This window comes from Schistocerca nitens, chromosome 4 (genome assembly GCF_023898315.1).
Source record: "Schistocerca nitens isolate TAMUIC-IGC-003100 chromosome 4, iqSchNite1.1, whole genome shotgun sequence".
Classification (NCBI taxonomy): domain Eukaryota; kingdom Metazoa; phylum Arthropoda; class Insecta; order Orthoptera; family Acrididae; genus Schistocerca; species Schistocerca nitens.
In genome coordinates, this window is record NC_064617.1 from 620,607,804 (window position 1) to 620,631,085 (window position 23,282).

Sequence of the window (23,282 nt, forward strand, 5' to 3'; positions counted from 1 at the left end):
AAGGAATAGAAAGTGGTACCAACACGATGAATGTACGGCACATTTTTCGCTGATGGCTAAAAATGAGTTGCAGAGACAATTTCCAAATCGTTGGATTGGACGAGGAGATTTGTGGTGGCCAGCTCGTTCGCCAGACTTGACGCCTCTGGATTTTTTCTTGTGGGGATTCGTAAAAGACGTTGTTTATGAGGACGTTCCAACTGCACCTGAAGATATGCGAGAGAGAAATGTCAGAGCATGTGCTTCGGTAAGTGCCGATGTGACAAGGAATACCACTCAATCCATGATAAGAAGGTTGTAGCACTGCATTGATGCCGATGGTCATCACTTCGAACACCTTCTGTAAATGGACAGTCATGCCACCTTTGCGATCTTCGTTGACCTCCAGAGACCTTACTGTTACATTTTATTGGATTCGTTTCGATAGCCTCTATCAGAAAATACATAAATACCAAACTATAGCATCCCATTAAAAAAAATAAAGTTGACCTTTATATCTCTGAAACGACCCCACCTGACAACAAAAAACCAACGTCATATTATGGCCCCTGTTGCCCCATGCAACTTTTGACCGACAAACGTTTCAGCTCCTATCATACTATAGGAGTTTTCTTGATGGAAATAGTTGGTGACTCACCTGTATATTCAGCACTGCGCTTGCGCTTGACTCTGCGACGGTATTTCAGGCAAGGTTTTTCACACCATCAAATCCAAACCAATTTTAAGTGTAGCGTATTCCATTTCTACGTGAGCCTAAGCCTGACAAACGGCTACCAGTAATCAATGGCCTCCACAGAACTTAGAAACAGTCATTACATCAGATTTGGTCTTGTTAAATATTTGGATCGCCGCTTGTTTTATCCACGAGATCACTTGTCGGCATCTATAGATTTTTTACTATTAGGAGAAACTGTATAAACGGTCGGTTGCTAATCATGAATTATCTGGTTATTCACTTCTTTGTTGCAATAGTCCTACTGTGTAGATGAATTTTCAGCATAAAATTTAACCATAACTATTCGGTCGTCCTAAAGTTTTTGCGTGAAAGAGAGCATGATACACGCCAGTTGCACATACATGCTACAAGATGTTAACTGTCAAGAAAAATATCTATGTAGAAACAAATGTTTTCAAGAAAAATTGTCTCTGCCAGTCAAATAATATAATTTATTGCTTTACTATGATTTACAATTCTTTTTATTTTGTTACACCTGATAATTCTCTTCTGCAAATTTCCTGTGTGCATCCCTGTAGACTCCTGTGGGAAGAGTATTGACCTCCTGAAACAGAAAATATTCCGTACTAGTTTATATGTTTTTACTTATAGCTATTTGTGGTTATTAAAAGTTGATGGGTAAATGTTACTCACTTCTTTACACAACACCTTAGTGTCTATTCTATTGAACATTTCATGTTAGAAAAATCAATGATAAATAATTATTCAGTATATTTGGCATGTGTATTATGATGATCATTCCGATTTCTGTTTCGTGCAGGAAACTGTTTTCCACTTTTCCTTCGTGCGGTGCGATATCTCTTAAAGTAGCTTTTGTAATTTCGTCAAACTGTCATCTGGTCTGACGCTCATGGCCGTAGTGTATTGCGTATATCAACAGCAACTCCATGAACACCGTACTCTCTCTATGATTAATCTCCCAATGGTTGGTGTAGCAGTGAAAGTGAAGCCTTATTCAGTGCAACGAAATGAGAAGACGACAGACCACCACAGAGCTGAAACAGTTTCAGGAACTTTTTGTGCTATTTACTTTGGATGTTCGTGATAAACTGTTCACTAACTGCGTAGTACAATTAATTATTTCACTTGTCGCAACTTAGAGTCAGTTCTAGAGGTAATTTAGGTACGAAACTTGTGCAGAATTTCGTGGAAACTTGACATCACAATAAGAACGGAAAGGTGCCTACGGGAACTAAGATTATTGTGCACCACCTTGGGGATAAATTGAGCCGCGCGGCTGGTCCCGGCGGAGGTTCGAGTCCTCCCCATGGGTGTGTGTGTTTGACCTTAGGATAATTTAGGTTAAGTAGTGTGTAAGCTTAGGGACTGATCACCTTAGCAGATACGTCCCATAACGTTTCACACACATTTGACATTTGAATAAATTGAAAGTCCAGGATAACGTGGGTGCTGCAGATCACGGCACAAGACTGTATGAATAATTTAGGTAAGCGACAGAACAATAAATCAGTTCCAATGATTTTCCATCAAGTGATGAGCCAGTGATAAATATGATCACCGACTCGTTTGTGGATTTCAGTTGACGATGTGACAGCTTCTACCTGCATTTATACGAAGAAAGCTTTCGTGGAAGTAAAAAGGTTTCACAACACTGGTTGCTTAGTTATGTTACCTGTAGTTACTATTTTGTTTTTTTAATGTATGTTACCATCCCACTGCGATAAAAGTTCATCCAAACTGAGCAAAACATTCTTGTTAAGACTGATCAATTTAACAAACGAGGCACAACATTAGGGCAGACTTTGAACAGACACCACTCTTTGGCGGTCTTCTTCCTAAGGCGCGAGGTGGCTCTGAGGTCAGTTCGACGTTATACCTAGCATCATTGTTCCGATTACTTAATTTCCGAGAGCATTATACGCAGTGTTTCCTAATGGAACCCAGTGTAATAATTCCGCTTATCATTCGTCAACATTTTTTCAAATAAAAATAAGATTTTAAATTAAGAGTTACAAGTAATTTATACAGTACCAAAATTCTACGTTAAATGTTACGCGCAGGCACAAACTGTGCATTTTATACAACGGTTACCTATTTTGCGAACTCGATTTGGCCTAGCGTCCTGCTATAAGTTAAGAAGCCGCTGAACTACTTTGGGGCGACATGAAGTATTAACGATGTGTGGCAAATCTCAGGAAATATCTGTGGCAGGCAGTAGTGGCGTAACAGGAAACGTTAAAACTAAAGGTGAGATGAAGTGGAATGAAGTATCAGTTAATTAACAGGCAAACTTAAACTTCTAACCAAGCTATTGCCTAGGTGTTATAAGTAATTCATAAATTGTAGGGTTGAGTAGAAGAGAGGTGTTTCACATTAGCGAAAATCAACAAGTGCAGAGGGCTCTTAAGGTATACAGTTTAGAGGGGTTGGATTGGGTTGTTTGGGGAAGGAGACGAAACAGTGAGGTTATCGTTCTCATCAGATTAGTGAAAGACGAGGAAGGAAGTCGGCCGTGCCCTTTCGAAGGAACCACCCCAGCATTTGCCTGGGGTGATTTAGGGAAATCCTGGAAAACCTAAATCATGATGGCCGGACGCGTCCTCCCGAATGCCATAGGGTGGTGGAGTTTCGGGTTCCGCTGGATAGGTCAGGAGTCCACTACACACAGCAGGCGGCTATACGGGTAGCAGGGGCTGTGTGGCGTGGACTGGGTGGTTTTTTTAGGTTAGATGGCCTTCGGCAAGTACAGAAATGGCAACAGCCTCAAAGGGTGCGGACAAAGTCAGGACATGCGGGGATCAAGAAGCAATCGGTATTGTAATTGTAAACTGTCGAAGCTGCGTTGGTAAAGTAACGGGACATCAAGCGCTGATAGAAAGTACCGAAGCTGAAATCGTTATAGGCACAGACAGTGTTTAGAAAGGATAGATTGCATGCAACTGGTGGTGATGTGTTTGTCGCTGTTAGTAGTAATATATCCTGTACTGAAATAGAAGTGGATAATTCCTGTGAATTATTATGGGTGGAGGTTATACTCAACAACCGAGCTAGGTTAATAATTGGCTCCTTTTACCGACCTCCAGACTCAGCAGCATTAGTGGCAGAACAACTGAGAGAAAACCTAGAATAAATTTCACATAAATTTCCTCAGCATGTTATAGTCTTAGGCGGAGACTTCAATTTAGTAGATATAGACTGGGACACACAGATGTTTAGGACGGGTGGTAGGGACAGAGCCTCGAGTGACATTATACTGAGTGCACTATCCGAAAATTACCTCGAGCAATTAAACACAGAACCGACTCGTGGAGATAACATCTTGGACCTACTGATAACAAACAGACGCGAAATTTTCGACTCTGTAACAGGGAATCAGTGATCATAAGGTGACTGCAGCATCGCTGAATATGGAAGTAAATAGGAATATAAAAAAGGGAGGAAGTTTTATCTGTTTAGCAAGAGTAATAGGAGGCAGATTTCAGACTACCTAACAGATCAAAACGAAAATTTCTGTTCCGACACTGACAATGTTGAGTGTTTATGGAAAAAGTTCAAGGCAATCGTAAAATGCGTTTTAGACAGGTACGTGCCGAATAAAACTGTGAGGGACGGGGAAAACCCACCGTGGTTCAACAACAAAGTTAGGAAACTACTGCGAAAGCAAACAGAGCTTCACTGCAAATTTAAACGCAGCCAAAACCTCTCAGACAAACAGAAGCTAAACGATGTCAAAGGTAGCGTAAGGAGGGCTATGCGTGAAGCGTTCAGTGAATTCGAAAGTAAAATTCTGTGTACCGACTTGACAGTATATCCCAGGAAGTTCTGGTCTTACGTTAAAACAGTAAGCGGCTCGAAACAGCATATCCAGACACTCTGATATGGTAATGGCATTGAAACAGACGATGACACGCTTAAAGCTGAAATACTAAACACCTTTTTCCAAATCTGTTTCACAGAAGAAGACCGCACTGCAGTTCCTTCTCTAAATCCTCGCACGGACGAAAAAATGGCTGGCGTCGAAATAAGTGTCCAAGGAATAGAAAAGCAACTGAAATCACTCAACAGAGGAAAGTCCACTGGACCTGACGAGATACCAATTCGATTCCACGTAGAGTACGCGAAAGAAATTGCCCCCCTTCTAACAGCCGTGTACCGCAAGTCTGTAGAGGAACGGAAGGTTCCAAATGATTGGAAAAGAGCACAGGACGTTCCAGTTTTCAAGAAGGGTCGTCGAGCAGATGTGCAAAACTATAGGCCTATATCTCTGACATCGACCTGTTGTAGAACTTTAGAACATGGTTTTTGCTCGCGTATCCTGTCATTTCTGGAAACCCAGAATCTACTCTGTAGGAATCAACATGGATTCCGGAAACAGCGATCGTGTGAGAGGCAACTCGCTTTATTTGTTCATGGGACCCAGAAAATATTAGATACAGGCTCGCACGTAGATGCCATTTTCCTTGACTTCCGGAAGGCGTTCGATACAGTTCCGAACTGTCGCCTGATAAACAAAGTAAGAGCCTACGGAATATCAGACCAGCTGTGTGGCTGGATTGAAGAGTTTTTAGCAAACAGAACACAACATCTTGTTATCAATGGAGGGGCGTCTACAGACGGTAAAGTAACCTGTGGCATGCCCCAGGGGAGTGTTATGGGACCATTGCTTTTCACAATATATATAAATGACCTAGTAGATAGGGTCGGAGGTTCCATGCGGCATTTCTCGGATCATGCTGTAGTATACAGAGAAGTTGCAGCATTGGAAAATTGCATCGAAATGCAGGAAGATCTGTAGCGGTTAGGCACTTGGTGCAGGGAGTGGCAAGTGACCCTTAACATAGACAAATTTATTGTATTGCGAATACATAGAAAGAAGGATCCTTTATTGTATGATTATATGATAGCGGAACAAACACTGGCAGCAGTTACTTCTGTAAAATATCTGGGAGTATGCGTACGGAACGATTTGAATTGTTGGTAAGGCGGGTACCAGGTTGAGATTCATTGGGAGAGTCCTTAGAAAACGTAGTCCATCAACACAGGAGGTGGCTTACAAAACACTCGTTCGACCTATACTTGAGTATTGCTCATCAGTGTGGGATCCGTACCAGGTCGGATTGACAGAGGAGATAGAGAACATTCAAAGAAGAGTGGCGCGTTTCGTCACAGGGTTATGTGGTAGGCGTGATAGCGTTACGGAGATGTTTAGCAAAATCATGTGGCAGACTCTGCAAGAGAGGCGCTGTGCATTGCGGTGCAGCTTGCTGTCCAAGTTTCAAGATGGTGCGTTTCTGGATGAGGTATCGAATATATTGATTCCTCCTACTATATCTCCCGAAGAGATCACGAATGTAAAATTAGAGAGATGCGAGCGCACACGGAGGCTTTCCGGCAGTCGTTCTTCCCGCGAACCATACGCGACTGGAACAGGAAAGGGAGGTCGTGACAATGGCACGTAAAGTGCCCTCCGCCACACACCGTTGGGTGGCTTGGGGAATATAAATGTAGATGTAGATGTAGATGTAGAATGCGGTCCAGTGTGCTAACCACTGCACCACCTCGCTCAATCTACAGTTTAGAACCCATGCTTACTAAATCTATTTTGCTATGAATGATCGTTCCTGTCAAATCCCTGAATATTTACAATTCCTTCACATACCTGAATATTTACAGTTCCTCCTGTACGATGTTAAAGTAACACAATAGACCATGAAAGAGTTTAGAATACACTGAAAATGGGAATAAAATAAATAGAAAATAACATGAATGACATGGATGAGTAACACACTGGGAGCTGTAGGGTGTCTTGAGGATTATGTGATGATCACGAGAGAAGAAATAGTAAGTTGAGTACGATTAAAATTTTGTGTGAGCTCTGTGTGTGATTTTATTTGACCTCAAAGGCTTTCAAACGGATAAGATTTCGCCCTTTTTTGCAAATGGAGAATATAAGACTTTATCTGTTAAGTGAGACGTTTGTTTATTGTCAGTACATGTTAAAGACATGCCAAGCTAAAAGTTGTGTAATTTTCAACTGCATTGATATTAATATGATGGAGCTCTTGCGGAACTGCCTAACTGACTAAAAATAAACTTATGTAATCTTATGTACTTGAGTGGTGTCGAGGAACTTTTCTTTCGCTTTTAGCGTTTAAAACACAGGTTGTTTCAAGAGGAATTCGTATATATTATAAACATAGATGTAAGTGTGTACGTTTGTATGTACGTGTGTTCCATATCTCCTCTCTAAACCACTGGACCCATTTCAAAAAAAAATTGGTGCACTCATCCCTTGCTGTCAGGCAACAATTGCTGTGAGAATTAGAACCATATATACGAGTCACAGTTCAGGAGATACGTCGTGACTATCAATGAGGTGTATGAAAAACTGCCGCATCATGTATTACGTTTAAATTCATTACTTCTGTGTTCCTATATGCGCTTTACATATCGCAGACGGTATCCACATACACATTAAATGCCCCTAAAAATTATGTCATGGTACCATACAGAGTTCTATAGATAGGATGTCACAAACACTCAGTTGCGTGAAAACTTGCACATAGTGCATGATGTTTAAATTTATTACTTTTTTGCTACTAACTCTATTCGCAACGCATTTTGCATACAGCATCCACATAAGGCGCTGAATGTACCTATATAATGATATCACTGTATGACACACATATCAGGAGATATGTCACAAACGCTTAGAAGTGTGAAAAACCATTTGAATCATCCTCGATCTTTGAATTAACTGTCTCTTTGCACTTAAGTCTATTTGTAACATATTTTCACTGAGAGTACCGATGTATGCCGCAGAATGTACCTACACAAGTAAACCATTGTACGACACATAGTTCAAGAGATATGATATCAAAAACATTGAGATACGTGAAACAATGCCACTTGACGCATGAAGTGTCAAGTGAACTTAAAAGGAAACACCTGACACATGGCACCCATTTGACATCTTTCAAATGCGAAGCTCAGACGGTTCTAGACGGAAACAATGACTGTAGAGCTATGAAGGGGCATTGCCATAGAGACGTTTAAGAAATCGCGCCGTAGACACGCGGATCAGCTGGACCCAGAGTACAGAAACTGCTTCGTAATTTCGAAGATGTTTTCCCGAGTAGTTGAAAATGATATTTTTTTCGACATAACATACAAACATATTTCATTTTCATTTTCGTTTCTAGCAGAAAAATAACAAAATGAATACCCATGAAATGCCGAATTTGTCAGACAGTAGCAAATATTTTAGGAGCTGGTAATCTAGACTAATTAGAATAAAACACTCCATATAACATATATGCAGCTTTTACTGGATACAGGAATGTAGTTGATCACGGACATCAGTTTTCTGTTCGCGAATCGGTTCTCCAGTTGCTCTAAGTTTATTTATCGATTCTTATTTTTGTTTGGAAGTAGAGTTGTGAATTTCTGCTTGAGTCAAGGGAAATGAATGTTTTGACAGTGATTGTCATCGTGATGAGTTTACTCTATAGTGCTACAGCTTAATAAAGCCTCACGTATTTACAAAAGATGGGTATTTCTACAGGTTGTTACGAAAGCTGAGTATTTCGATACGTATTTACAAAAACTAAGTATACTGCTATGATATTTGTGTTCGTGTTTTCCACACGAAAGGCTACTGCAGCTCATAAAGAATATGTGCCATCATTTTTTGACCACATAGTACCCGACTCAAGACTGTTTAATGTTGTTTTCAGTAAACCGCACAATACTGGTGCAGTGACTATCTGCCGTATCTCGTCTGAACGTTCAAATGAACAATGTACGTGACATGGGAAGCATTATACAGCTGGTAGAGCGTAGTCCTTCAACAAACAGACACAGAATTTCTTCATCTTTGGCGCTCCACATATAAGAATATGGCGGACATTACGTATGTACGGCCTCTATCACTTCCATTTACAGCAGATTCAGCTCCTTCGAGAAGGACGACTGAAATCCGATGAATACTATTTACTGTTAAACCCCCTTTCACTCTTGGCGGTATAAATAACACTCGTAACTTACATCGGTGGCCCTCACGTAGCGTCACTTGCGACTTTTTTATCAGTGAAGTTAGTCAGTCAGTCAGGTCGTTGCACGCGCAAATTCAAGCAGCTGCAACCACTAAAATGTGGTAGTTTACAGACAGCTTGGGTGCATGAGTTGTCACTTGCCGAAATGCTCATTACCAGTTAAAAGGTGTCTTCTCCGGAAGTGGCAAATTTACACAAGGTGAGAAAAAGTTAAGTTTGTTCAGTCTGAGGAAACAAAACGAAGAACTTATTTGGCAACACTACCTCTGGCAGGTTGCTTGAATGTGCGCGCAAGGCGACCTGACTGGCAAAATACAGCGCCACGTAAAGAATTTTTTCTTGGAACAACCTACCATGAATACCGTTACAAGTTTTTCAGACTATCTCTGACCACTCTCTAAAAGGGAAGAGCGTGAAGGCTAGAAGAGTAATCGCGTGGTACCAGACAGTGCGTCACAGGAGCAACTAAAGAGCTCCATTGCAATTGTGAGAGGTACCTGATACGTGTAGCTTATCATTAACTGACTGAGAGGGTACAGTGGATCCACCAGAACACCTTCCAGCAACTGAACCACTTTGTAACGCTATGGGACTTGTATCTCTGCGACCAAACTGACATTGCGAGAGATACAAGTTAAATTAATCGTTATTTTTTAATACTTTTTGAGGCAACCAATTTTCGCGAGTGAGTCTGTGTAGTACCAGATTACAGAACGATACCTACGATTAACGTACATTTCTAATATATAATTTGACTAATTGTGTTATAAGCACTAGCTGGCCAGTCGAAATCAGAATAAACACCTTGTGCGTCTCAAGCTTGGAAGTAACAGAAAAAATTTTGATTCTGATTTCTTCCCAAGAAGAGGCTGGTTTTTACAAATCTGATGGCAGACCTCTCCTGGTAGTTCTTCATGGCTTACAACCTTCATGACTAGAATATGTTTGACACCATGCAAGATAATTCGTCATTGTGACTTCTTGTAATATCTAACTAATGAGCAACAGAGTAAAAAATACAACGTGATTTTCAGAGGGTATTCTCGTTCTGGATGTATCATAGTGGCAGCCTTTGTTGAATACATAATCAGAATATTAGAATTCTTACGGCAACCTTTCCCACTTTATCAACCACCCCGTCCCATCTTCCCCACCGTGAAGTAACAGCCGTGTTTACGTTGTTAATAACGACAGATAGTGGAATCTGATGTCGACACGTACCTTACTCCTTTGATATATGACAGGGTGGGCGCTGCTGAGCTTAATGTGATCTGGCGTATACATCATGCTCAACTGCGCCACATTTTCCTACTGTGAAACATTGTAAAGAGGGCAGGGATTTATCCAACATCACTGGTGTTCACGTACACTATGCCAAAATTGTTGCTGAAACATTCTTTTGCCTCTGGCTTGGAACTGGCTAGCTTCAATGTCCTGCCTCGCGTTAGCGACGTTGACAAAAGAGGGCGTAAATAATAAAGAGGACATCTCACTTTCAGTGTCAGCTGTGTTTGCACTAGGTGGTTCAAGCTGATACTGCAAGATGAAAATTCTCTGTTGTGAGTTGAAACATTCCATATTCGACATTTTATGTTTCTACTGCTCTCGAGCAATGGTTGTTACTCATCTGCGCCCAATGGTCGGTGTTTCGAGTACTCTATGCTTCATCTATACGCTGGGCTACCTTGTATAAGGTCAGACAGAAGCCTCGGCCAATGAGCATTGAAGGCATTGAGACACCATCGGGCTTGCATAGTTTTTGAAGGAAGACAAAACTTGTTTCTTCATATACGTTCCGTTTGTGCTGTTCTAGAATGAAGGTGGGTTTTTGGTTGTGAGTGAGATGGTGTGGTTTTGCGCGACGCTGTATTGAATCATACTGAGACGGATTGGAGGGCGGTATTTAAAAGCAGTTTGTGCTTTGTACTGTAAGTAGGCTGTTTAGTTTTAATGTTGGTAACGCCACGTAGCGCTCTATATGAAAATCACTGACTGTGCTGTATGAAGTCTGTGGCTGGTTTGCATTGCTGCAATATTTGCTATTGTAGTGTTGGGCAGTTGGATGTGAACAGTGCGTAGCGTTGCGCAGTTGGAGGTGAGCCGCCAGCAGTGGTGGATGTGGGGAGAGAGATGGCACAATTTTGAGAGCGGACGATCTGATCGTGTGTCCACCAGAAAAAGTAAATTTGTAATATATGATTACTTTTTAACATTATTAAGGTAAATAAATTTTTTGTTCTCTATCAAAATCTTTCATTTGCTAACCATGCCTATCAATAGTTAGTGCCTTCAGTAGTTAGAGTCTTTTATTCAGCTGGCAGTATTGGCGCTCGCTGTATTGCAGTGGTTCGAGTAAAGAAGATTTTTGTAAGTGATTCATGAAGGGGCCATTTTTTGTCGGGATTATTGAAAGTCAGATTGCGTTGCGCTAAAAATATTGTGTGTCAGTTTAGTGTTGATCAGAATAATTAAAGAGAGAAATGTCTGAGTGCGTTCAGTTCTGCTCAGCTGTTTGAAAAGCAAATAGCGTCAGAGGTTAACCAGTACAGTAACTGAAAAATTTTTCTAAGGGAGGTTTCAGTACTCATGACGCGATTTTGAGAAGAGGACGTAATATTTTTCTATATGTCGACAGCAGAATACAAGTTACAGTACTGGACATTAAAACAGCTACACCAAGAAGAAATGCAGATGATAAACGGATATTCATTGGACAAATATATTATACTAGAGCTGATATGTCATTACATTTCCACGCACTTTGAGTGCATAGATCTTGAGAAATTAGTACCCAGAATAGCCACTTCTGGCCGTAATAACGGTCTTGATATGCCTGGGCATTCAGTCAAACAGAGCTTAGATCGCGTGTACAGGTACAGCCACCCATGCAGCTTCAACAAGATATCACAATTCATCAAGAGTAGTGACTGGCGTATTGTGACGAGCCAGTTGCTCGGCCACCATTGACCAGACGTTTTCAGTAGGTGAGAGGTCTGGAGAATGTGCTAGCCAGGGCAGCAGTCGAACGTTTTCTGTATCCAGAAAGGCCCGTACAGGATCTGCAACATGCGGTCGTGCATTGTCCTGCTGAAATGTAGGGTTTCGCAGGGATCGAATGAAGGGTAGAGCCACGGGTCGTAACACATCTGAAATGTAGCGTCCACTGTTCAAAGTGCCGTCAATGCGAACAAGAGGTGACCGAGACGTGTAATCAACGGCACTCCATACCATCACGTCGGGTGATACGCCAGTATGGCGAAGACGAATACACGCTTCCAATGTGCGTTCACCGCGATGTCGCCAAACACGGATGCGACCGTCATGATGCTGTAAACAGAACCCGGATTCATCCGAAAAAATGACGTTTTGCCATTCGTGCACCTCTCGGTTAAATTTCGCGTCTGTAGCACTTCATCTTCATGGTGTAGCAGTTTAATGGCCAGTAGTGTAATTTGTTTCCATATTTTACGACTTAGGGAGCCTCACTGGAAAAGTAGTGCCCTATGGTTACTATAGCAGATTGAATAGCGGAATGGTAGTCGTTATTACCACTAACGTGAGACAGCTTCCGTGAGGTTTACATGCTGTATTGGTTTGAGGTTGAGTTCTGGAGTCAATATTTCATTCTTCAAAATATATCTGTACATGTTTAATTAACCACTATTCATAATCTTACCTTTTTGCTTTAGTGATGTATACCACGTGGTTCTTGTGATATGATTCTTACTGTGCTGTGTAAAAATACTTGTTTTCATGGGAAACTAATAATCACAAGTTGATACAAAAGTTGATATTTTTATTTCTATCTCGTTCCCTTTATTAATTTAGAAAGTGTACAAGTTTGCTTCCACATATTTTTCCCCAACATTTGAGGCTTTAATGAAAAAAAAAAAAAACGGATACACATGTATCATTCAAAGTATTTTCCATCGCTGGCCACTACTTTCTCCCATCTTTCAGGCAGTGTGCGAATTCTGCATTGAAAAAATTGTTCATCTTTTGAAGCGATCCACGAATCGATCCAATCTGTGACTTCTTCATGAGATCGGATGTGTTGGTCAGCCAGACCATGCGCCATTGATCTAAGCAGGTGATAGTCAGAGGGAGCAATGTCTGGAGCGTACGGCGGGTGGGGTAGGACTTCGCATTAGAACGTTTCCAAGTACGTTTTGAGCACTTTTGCAACGTGGGTCGAGCGTTGTCGTACTGCAAAGTCATATTATCGTGTCTCTCGCTGTAATGCGGCTGTTTGTCTTTTAATGCTCTGCTCAAACTCATTATTGCGTTCGATAACGAGCACCTGAGATTGTTTCACTTGGTTTTAACACCTCATAGTACACGACGCAGAACTATTCCCACCAAATGTAGAGCAGGATCATGGAGCCGTGAGTACTCGGTTTGGCCGTCGACGTGAAAGCATGGCCGGGATAGTCTCATGATTTTTTGCGGTTAGGGTTATCGTAGTGGACCCATTATTCGTCCCCGGTCACAATGCGATGCAGAAATCACTTCCGTTTTTGCCTCTGAAGCAACTGTTCCCAAACACACAAACGCCGTTCATCGTCTCTTTGTTTCAGCTCACACGGGAACCAAGTTCCTTCTTTCTGAATCATGCCTATAGCCTTGAGACTTTTTTAAATGGTTTGCTGTGTCGCTTCCACTAATCGTGCCAATTCTTCTTGAGTTTGACGCAAGTCTTCAATCAGCAATGTCTCCAATTCTGCATCTTCGGAAACATTCTCTCTTCCACCACTATGCCGGTCTATGACGAGAAAATCACCATTCTTGAAGCGTTGAAACCACTCAAGACACTTTCTTTCACTAATAGCGTCCTTACCATACGTACCTGTGAGCATTCTATGAGACTTAGCTGCTGTTTTCTTCATATTGAAACAAAACAGTAACACTTCCCGTAAATGACGAGAATTAAGCTCGAAAACTGACATTTTCAATCAAGAACAACTTTATGATGCAGACACAAATCGAGTAATATTTGAATGAGGTTATGTTGACCGAGGTCCAAGCTAACTGCGTGACGTCTGCGATCTATTTCTTTCGACCTCTACTTACCGTTGTTGCCACCTCTTGGCAAACGGCAGAAGCAAAGTCGTACACCTTGTATTTACATGAACTGTAATCTTTCACAATGGTAACATTAAGTAACGTCGAGGCTTTGTACTAATGACTTGCATAGAAATAGTGAGACGATTTTATGCCTTCAGCCCACTCATTACACCGATGATAGCTACTTCTCATGAAGTGTACTGCCAGCAATGATAACTATCAGTTTAATAACTTGTTTTCCGATTCCAGAAGGTACGTTTGTCAGAAGAACTCCTGACCAGCTGTCATTCGCCTTACTGATACAGTGTTTCATAAGAACACTGTATTATCCGTTAGGACCAGTGAGGGGTTACAGAACGTTATGGGATTTAGGTATGGCACATGGCTTGCCTATTAAACGCAGAGTTATGGTTACGGGATGCTAGTTTAAATTCGCTGATGAGAAAACTGCTCAGTTGATAGTAAATAAAACCTGGTGTGAAAGATACATTGGGTTACTTATGTTTGTCTGTGTGTCGAATCGTACCTAAATGGCAGTTAAACTAGTTAGTAATATTATCTTTTGGGCTTTATTCAGCTGAAAAAAGTTTACGTTTTAGTCTACAGTCTCAGTTTATTTTACCAACTGGCTACCGATTTCGGTATACAGTACCCTCTTCAGATTATTGAACGATAAAAAATTCTATCGTTTAGTAATGAGGACATCTTGAATAAGGGGATTTTATGCGGATCTTAATGAACACATCTGGATGCCACTGAGTCCCCTTTAATCTTACTCAAATTGTGAAGAAACTAAATTTTTTCTGGGATGATGGTGTTTCAGTTAAACGATTAAAACTGAAAGGAAAGTAATGCAAGAAACTTGTCAAAATGCTAATATCCTATAGGGCCATCGGCAGTGTCTTCGTAATGTACAACATATTCACAAAATATATGACGAATCAGACGAAAAAAGATTGGAATGTATAAGCAAAGGAACAACCCAATTATAGAAACAGATACAGCACAGAGACCCCCATGAATGTTTTAGACAAATTTATAGAACAGAGCAATGAACATGAGCATCGCATGCCTGGTAGCAATAGCTTTCGAGAAAACGTTTGATTCAGCTGCAACTATATTTCACCTAAGAGCCATTGGGAGCAAGTCACTGGCACCTCCTACGTAAGTTAACTGAAGAATACATGCGGGATTAGTTGTCAGGAGCGCAGTGTGAAACAGGAGTCACACAAAGAGATTCCGTATAACCTAAAGCATTTTTAGCAATCCTAGAGTTAGTTTTAGAACCTCAGACAAAAAAAAAAGAAATAAATTATGTCTGAACTCCATTCGCTTTACGATGTTATTGAAGTTTCTCCCTCAAGTGTGGACAAAATTCAACTATGAGTACTACAAAATAGTAAAGTAAGTTTGAAAGTAGGCCTAAAATCAATTTGAGTATGGATAAAAAACATACAATGCACACAGTGAAAAGAAAGTAGCATTAAATTACAAAGAAATAATTCAACCAGTCGTTTATTCTTGTATTTATTGTAGGCAGTAGAACAAGAAAGCAAATAAATATAGGGGAATAGTTGTATTGCTTTTCATTATTAGCTTTTGTTGTTCTTCCTTGTTCAGATGCGTGTAATATTTCATTGTTAAATATCAGGTTACGTCCGTCTACGTGCAACTGACGATGTCTTCCAAAATTCAATAGCAAATCGAGTATGGCGTCATGAAATTGGTTTTTTCAAGTTTTATACATAATGTCTGCGTTTGCCAAACAAATTTCCGAAGCTTCTGAAAAGGAAAGATTTGAATGAGTTCCTGTAACCGGTTTTCACTTAAGACACAGAGACACAAGACTTTCTTAGTAACCAATGAAGTGATGAATGTTGAGAGTAGGTAGATAAGACAGGGAAACTAATAAATGGACCAGTGCGAATGGGCGAGAGATGTAGCCACGTGAATGAGAGGTCAAAGGAATCACTTTCCTGAATGCAAGTACAAAACCAGGACTTATTACACAAACAGCAGTTTTTATGATTGAGGAACATGAGCCAGACTAACCTTACACTTACCAAGAGTAAACAAAGGAAAACACGATACAGAGTTTTCCAAAAGGAATAAAATTGTATAGCAAATTGGCCGAGTTGATTAAGGAGAATACGAAATTTAAACATTAAAAAATTGAGTTAAAGCATATTTCTTATATACGTCATACTACAAATTAAAGGATTATTTAGGTGAAACAGAGTAGGGAGGGTAAAGTCAACATTACTTAATAATAAACATTTGTAATTCTGCAGTACACTGATATCTTTTAATCAGTCTTACTCTTTGCCCAGGATCTGTGATGAATAGTTCTGACCTATTTCCATTTTCTTCACCTCAACATGTCATTCATTTTAGCGAGGTACTGTCTCAGCATTTTCAGATAGACCATGGGACAATTCGAGGAACTAAATAATAGGACGGAAATATCGTTTAGATGCTGATGCCAGTTGACTGTGTGTGTGTGAGTGTGTATGCGTGTGTGTGTGCATGTGTGTGTGTGTGTGTGTGTGTGTGTGTGTGTGTGTGTTTGTGTGTGTGTTTTTAGTTTGGGCGGTGGCTAATGATGTGATACAGATAAACAGGATAAAGTATAATTATACTGCACGTATTGTAAGACGTTGTGATTTCCTGACCTTCATTGCTTACATATTACGCCCTCACAATCATATTCTGCACATCAAGACGCTTCATTCGAACCCAAACTCGATAAGATAAAGTCAATGTTGTATGAATTCATGTAAACGATATGCAAATAAGTAATAAATCGCAAGTGCGCACTGTGGTGGAAGTACTCTAGGCTGGCATACAAACATACATTCCAGACACGACGGTCACAGGAGCTTTTAGTTCGAGAGAGGCAACCGCACGCCAGGAGGCCAGTCCCAAACCATCTACGTCGGCCGGTGGCCGCCCGTGGAGCTGACAGTGTTCGCCCGAGGGAAAGGAGGAACGACCCTGTGTTCTGCTTAAAAGCAAATTCCGCTACATTGTGTGGGAGCGGCCAGCCTACGCATTCTTTACACATAGCACGCAGTTTCAGAGATTTTCACAGGGAGACAGCAAACGCCGATACTACAGATTTCCGGATTGGTCACCTTAAACGAAACGTCATTCTCCCGTTTTAGAAGAGCAATGCTCATTGGCAGACGATATTTCTGAAACCTTGAGCTGAAGGAGTAATGGAAGAGACCGAAAGATATACCCCTTCACGTCTGGCGTGGAGAGGCGCCGTTCCGTTGTCGTTCTTGGAGTGAGGAACAAGTCTCTCCTCAGTACTTCACTGGGAGAGTACCTCTGTCGAGAGCGAATCGAAGTGCGACTCTATATTGAGTCCTTGCAATTAAGCGTTGTTCACTGTGTTGGCTGACACACTTATTGTGCGGCGTGAACGGACAGAGTTATAGTTAAACGCCTGCGAGCGAATTTTTGAGTGGCATCGCAGTGGACTGGTTATCCGTCCAGTGTACCACGCCAGTAGTTAGACCAGGGGCGAACAGGAATCCTTGACTTCATCAAGGCGAAGGTCAATCCAGATAGAACGAGAGTTATCTTATGTGTCAGCAGCGAGCGGCGCAGATAGTAGTCATCGCAGCTTACGGTATTGTGTGCTGCAGCTATTGTGAGCCCCATATTTCCTCCACAACAGTACACTTCACTGCATTTCACATGATACAGCCTCGACTGTACCTAGCAACATTCTAAAGGGTAATTATTCAAGTTGAGTAGGTGCGCCTCTCAGCCATTCTGCCAAGTCAACAACCATCTTAAACTTTGTATAGAAATTTCATTAGCGAATCCCATCCTTGAGAGGTAACTTCACATTCCGAAAAGAACCAGGATATAAGTTGTTCAATTCGTAACTAAAAGTACTATTGTGATTTCTCATAATTTTTGCAAAATAAATAATAACTTTCGTTAGTTTCATGTTTTTCTTAGACAAACTAGCACTACTCCAGTACCCAAGTATCCTGCTAGTTCGTAAGAAATTTTGTGAATTTTTATGTCATTTACTTACAGCGGAGACTCCAGAAGATATTTATTGCTGAAAGTTTCTCAGGCATTTCTCTTCAGAACGTTAGGAGCGTCTGTCTGACTTCTGTAGTAGTGTGGGGGTGGAAATTGCATCTTGCAGGAGCCACAGGGTAAAGGGTACATCTCAGATTAATCCGTTGCGCAGAATAACAGAATCTCAGATCAACCCCACACTCCACAGAGTATGAAATAGTTAATGTTTTAAAAATCCCATTCAGTTAAGATGACATGTCAGACATTATTCTATATATGATGTATTGATGAATAAACAACTAATCAATGATCTCACACAAGGACGGGACTACCATCTAATGGGAAGTGATGGATGAAGTTACAATACATGCAGGAGAGACATACATGTAAATAGGTGACGACTGTAATGGATGAAAACGTGTAGAGGAAGTTCTTATGTCAGTTGGGTGACGGTGATGGTGGTGTGGTTGATCCTACTGCTCTCTTTTTTACTTTGGTGAATGTTGCATGATTGGCTTTCTCTTTTATCAGGATGAAAAACTTCAAACTAAGAAGATTTTGTCTCATAAATTTAACCTTGCACAAAATTAGGTGGCTTTTCATAACTGGTTCAATAGCTGTACGCGTTGCGTATGTTTCATCTGGTGGTAAGTACGGGATGGGCCTAAAGCTGTCTTCAGTTATCAATATTATCCTACAAAACTTATAGAGCTTACAGATTTTCGGTTTGTGAAAACTGAAGGAGGAAATCATCAAGTCTGTTTGCATACCACTGTCGCAGGTAGAAGCCGAGAGAAGCTGAGAAAGTTGTACTCGTAGTAAAATGGCGCCACGCGAGGAGAAGGCGTAGTGTGTTTTGTGGTATCCCGATAAAAAATTTGCAATTACTGTGCAACGATACTTTTGAAGACAATACGGAAGGGAAATACCTGATAGAAGGAGTATTGCTGCGTGGTGCATAAAATTTAAATAGATCGACCGTGTGTAAGGGTCTGTTGCAGACAGGACGGCCTTCGGCGAGTGAACAAAACGCCGGAGCTGTGCAAAAGGTGTTCTTTATTACCAAGCCCTTCCAAATGCACGCGATGCGCATCTGGTGACTTACGTATTCATTAGACTACAGCGCGAAATATTCTTCACAACACAGTGCACCTACATGCACGTAATGCGCGGCCCCTCCTGCCGGAGGTTCGAGTCCTCCCTCGGGCATGGGTGTGTGTGTTGTTCTTAGCATAAGTTAGTTTAAGTTGTGTGTAAGCCTAGGGCCCGATGATCTCTGCGGTTTGGTACCTTAGGAATCCACACAGATTTGAACATTTGAATATGCATGTAAGGTCCAGATTAAACACGCGTTAGAGCCAGATTATGGAACTTGTCGAGCAGCTTTTGCGAGTGGGATGTTGGCGCGGATAGGAATTAGCAGCGAGTACCTTCAACGAATTTGTTTTTCAGCTGAGGCTGGTTTCCACGTAGCAGGTAAAGTTAAAAAGCATAACGTGAGGATATGGGTTTCAGAAAGTCCGCACTGTGCCTTAGATCACGTTAGGGATCTCCTAACATGAATGTGTGGTGTGGCTTAATGCACAACGGGGTCATAGATACGTCTTTTATTTTTTGCTGAAAATTTCAGTAACCGCTAACAGCTATTAGGATATGCAGCAGCAGTTTGCGGAACTGCAACTGAGAGACTTGCAGCCTGATGTGATTTAACAAGACGATGCGTTACCGCATTCGGTATTTAATGTTAGAAAGTTTCATAAAGAAACATTTTCTGACAGGTGGATTGGGCGTTATGGTCTCACTGCTTGGATTGCAAGATTCCACGACGTAGGAGCTTTAGATTTCTTTGGCTGGGGCAGCGTGAAGCATAATGTATACTATACACGACTACATGATCTGGACACAGGAAGAAGAATAATAACAGATTCTGATGCTGCTAGTGTTCAAGGAATATTGTCAAATGTGAGGCGTGAAATCGAATATCGATTAGATCTTGTTCGAGCAATAAACGGCGCAAATGTTGAGGTTTATTGACAACTTAACAAATATTGGTGATCTATTTTTTACTTGTGACAAACCACAAATTTGTAAGTTCTGTGTTTTTTTGCAAACTGAATAATGCTAACTTTAAGAACACTTAAGACCCACCCTGTAGTTCAAATCAACCATCTTGTGCTGACCTGCGGCACCATACCGTAGGACACACGAAGTATATTTCTTAATTCTGTTGTAGACTTTAGGTATACGCCTAGATGTAAGAGTGCATACCTCTCCCTAGCGTCTCCCGATCAGGTAGGCGACGACAGCCGAGACAACAACAGAGAAGACGGTGGCACGATGGACTGCTGAGTCGCTGCTGTCGCAGGCCTTGGGTCCGTCGCCGACACAGAGCGCGAACGCCATCGCGTGCGGGATGTAGTTCTGCTCGTAGACGCCCACGAACAGGTGTCCCCAGGGCCCGCGCGCCAACACCGCCACGTCGTCCCCTCCGTGCGTCTCGGAAAACACCGGCTGCGCCGAAGGGTGCTGGAAGTCGGGGGCGCCTGCAGGCAGAGGCGGGGCAGAGCGTAAACACCCTCACTACTGATTGTTCCACTGGTGCTGCCCGTGTTTCAGCGAAAATAGTCTTAGATGAATGTCGCCTTACTGTACAGGATTATTGCTAAGTATACTACTGGTAATTATACACTCCTGGAAATTGAAATAAGAACACCGTGAATTCATTGTCCCAGGAAGGGGAAGCTTTATTGACACTTTCCTGGGGTCAGATACATCACATGATCACACTGACAGAACCACAGGCACATAGACACAGGCAACAGAGCATGCACAATGTCGGCACTAGTACAGTGTATATCCACCTTTCGCAGCAATGCAGGCTGCTATTCTCCCATGGAGACGATCGTAGAGATGCTGGATGTAGTCCTGTGGAACGGCTTGCCATGCCATTTCCACCTGGCGCCTCAGTTGGACCAGCGTTCGTGCTGGACGTGCAGACCGCGTGAGACGACGCTTCATCCAGTCCCAAACATGCTCAATGGGGGACAGATCCGGAGATCTTGCTGGCCAGGGTAGTTGACTTACACCTTCTAGAGCACGTTGGGTGGCACGGGATACATGCGGACGTGCATTGTCCTGTTGGAACAGCAAGTTCCCTTGCCGGTCTAGGAATGGTAGAACGATGGGTTCGATGACGGTTTGGATGTACCGTGCACTATTCAGTGTCCCCTCGACGATCACCAGTGGTGTACGGCCAGTGTAGGAGATCGCTCCCCACACCATGATGCCGGGTGTTGGCCCTGTGTGCCTCGGTCGTATGCAGTCCTGATTGTGGCGCTCACCTGCACGGCGCCAAACACGCATACGACCATCATTGGCACCAAGGCAGAAGCGACTCTCATCGCTGAAGACGACACGTCTCCATTCGTCCCTCCATTCACGCCTGTCGCGACACCACTGGAGGCGGGCTGCACGATGTTGGGGCGTGAGCGGAAGACGGCCTAACGGTGTGCGGGACCGTAGCCCAGCTTCATGGAGACGGTTGCGAATGGTCCTCGCCGATACCCCAGGAGCAACAGTGTCCCTAATTTGCTGGGAAGTGGCGGTGCGGTCCCCTACGGCACTGCGTAGGATCCTACGGTCTTGGCGTGCATCCGTGCGTCGCTGCGGTCCGGTCCCAGGTCGACGGGCACGTGCACCTTCCGCCGACCACTGGCGACAACATCGATGTACTGTGGAGACCTCACGCCCCACGTGTTGAGCAATTCGGCGGTACGTCCACCCGGCCTCCCGCATGCCCACTATACGCCCTCGCTCAAAGTCCGTCAACTGCACATACGGTTCACGTCCACGCTGTCGCGGCATGCTACCAGTGTTAAAGACTGCGATGGAGCTCCGTATGCCACGGCAAACTGGCTGACACTGACGGCGGCGGTGAACAAATGCTGCGCAGCTAGCGCCATTCGACGGCCAACACCGCGGTTCCTGGTGTGTCCGCTGTGCCGTGCGTGTGATCATTGCTTGTACAGCCCTCTCGCAGTGTCCGGAGCAAGTATGGTGCGTCTGACACACCGGTGTCAATGTGTTCTTTTTTCCATTTCCAGGAGTGTAGTTGCTACACCAAGAAGAAATGCAGATGATAAACGGGTATTCATTAAACAAATATACTAGAACTGACATGTGATTACATTTTCACGCAATTTGGGTGCATAGATCCTGAGAAATCAGTACCAAGAACAACCACTTTCGGCCGTAATAACAGCCGTGATACGCCTGGGCATTGATTCAAATAGAGCTTGGAAGGCGTGTACAGGTACAGCTGCCCATGCAGCTTCAACACGATACCACTGTTCATCAAGAGTAGTAGCTGGCGTATTGTGACGAGCCAGTTGCTCGGCCACCACTGACCAGACGTTTTCAGTTGGTGAGAGATCTGGGGAATGTGCTGAACAGGGCAGCAGTCGAACATTTTCTGTATCCAGAAATGCCCGTACAGGACCTGCAATATGCGGTCGTGCATTATCCTGCTGAAATGTAGGGCTTCGCTGGGATCGAATGAAGGGTAGGGCCACGTGTCGTAACACATCTGAAATAAACAAGAGGTGACCGAGACGTGTAACCAATGGCACCCCATACCATCACGCCGGGTGATACACGGATGCGACCATCATGATGCTCCAAACAAAACCTGGATTCATCCGAAAAAATGACGTTTTCCCATTCGTGCACCCAGGCGATGACGATTACACGCTTCCAGTGTAAGTTCACCGCGATGTCGCCAAACACGGATGCGACCATCATGATGCTGTAAACAGAACCTGGATTCATCCGAAAAAATTACGTTTTGCCATTCGTGCACCCAGGTTCGTCGTTTAATACACCATCGCAGGCGCTCCTGTCTGTGATGCAGCCATGGTCTCCGACCTGATAGTCCATGCTGCTGCAAACGTCGTCGAACTGTTAGTGCAGATGGTTGTTGTCTTGCAAACGGTCCCATCAGGTGACTCAGGGATCGAGACGTGGCTGCACAATCCGTTACAGCCATGCCGATAAGATGCGTCATCTCAACTGCTAGTGATACGAGGCCGTTGGGATCCAGCACGGCGTTCCGTATTGCCCTCCTGAACCCACCGATTCCATATGCTGCTAATAGTCATTGGATCTCGACCAACGAGAGCAACAATGTCGCGATACGATAAACCGCAATCGCGATAGGCTACAATTCGACCTTTATCAAAGTCGGAAACGTGAAGGTACGCATTTCTCCTCCTCACACGAGGCATCACAACAACGTTTCACCAGGCAACGCCGGTCAACTGCTCTTTGTGTATGAGAAATCGGTTGGAAACTTTCCTCATGTCAGCACGTTGTAGGTGTCGCCACCGGCGCCAACATTGTGTGAATGCTCTGAAAAGCTAATCATT

At 42.9% G+C, this 23,282-nt stretch overlaps 1 protein-coding gene across 2 annotated transcripts in view; it reads right to left on the reverse strand.

The window, feature by feature from the left end:
• Window positions 1-1,140: 1,140 nt before the first annotated feature.
• The window catches only part of LOC126253118 (membrane-bound alkaline phosphatase-like), a 168,359-nt gene continuing 146,217 nt past the window's right edge, over window positions 1,141-23,282 (reverse strand). The window contains exons 10-11 of one of the 2 annotated variants that reach the window (XM_049954239.1): window positions 20,128-20,402; window positions 1,141-1,280 (exon numbers count right to left, since the gene is read on the reverse strand). In XM_049954239.1, the coding sequence (XP_049810196.1) occupies window positions 20,134-20,402 (269 nt within the window). In that variant the 3' untranslated portion in view covers window positions 1,141-1,280; window positions 20,128-20,133. Of the gene's footprint in view, window positions 1,281-15,394; window positions 15,598-20,127; window positions 20,403-23,282 lie in introns of those variants that run through there. The other variant, XM_049954241.1, reaches the window with a different exon arrangement.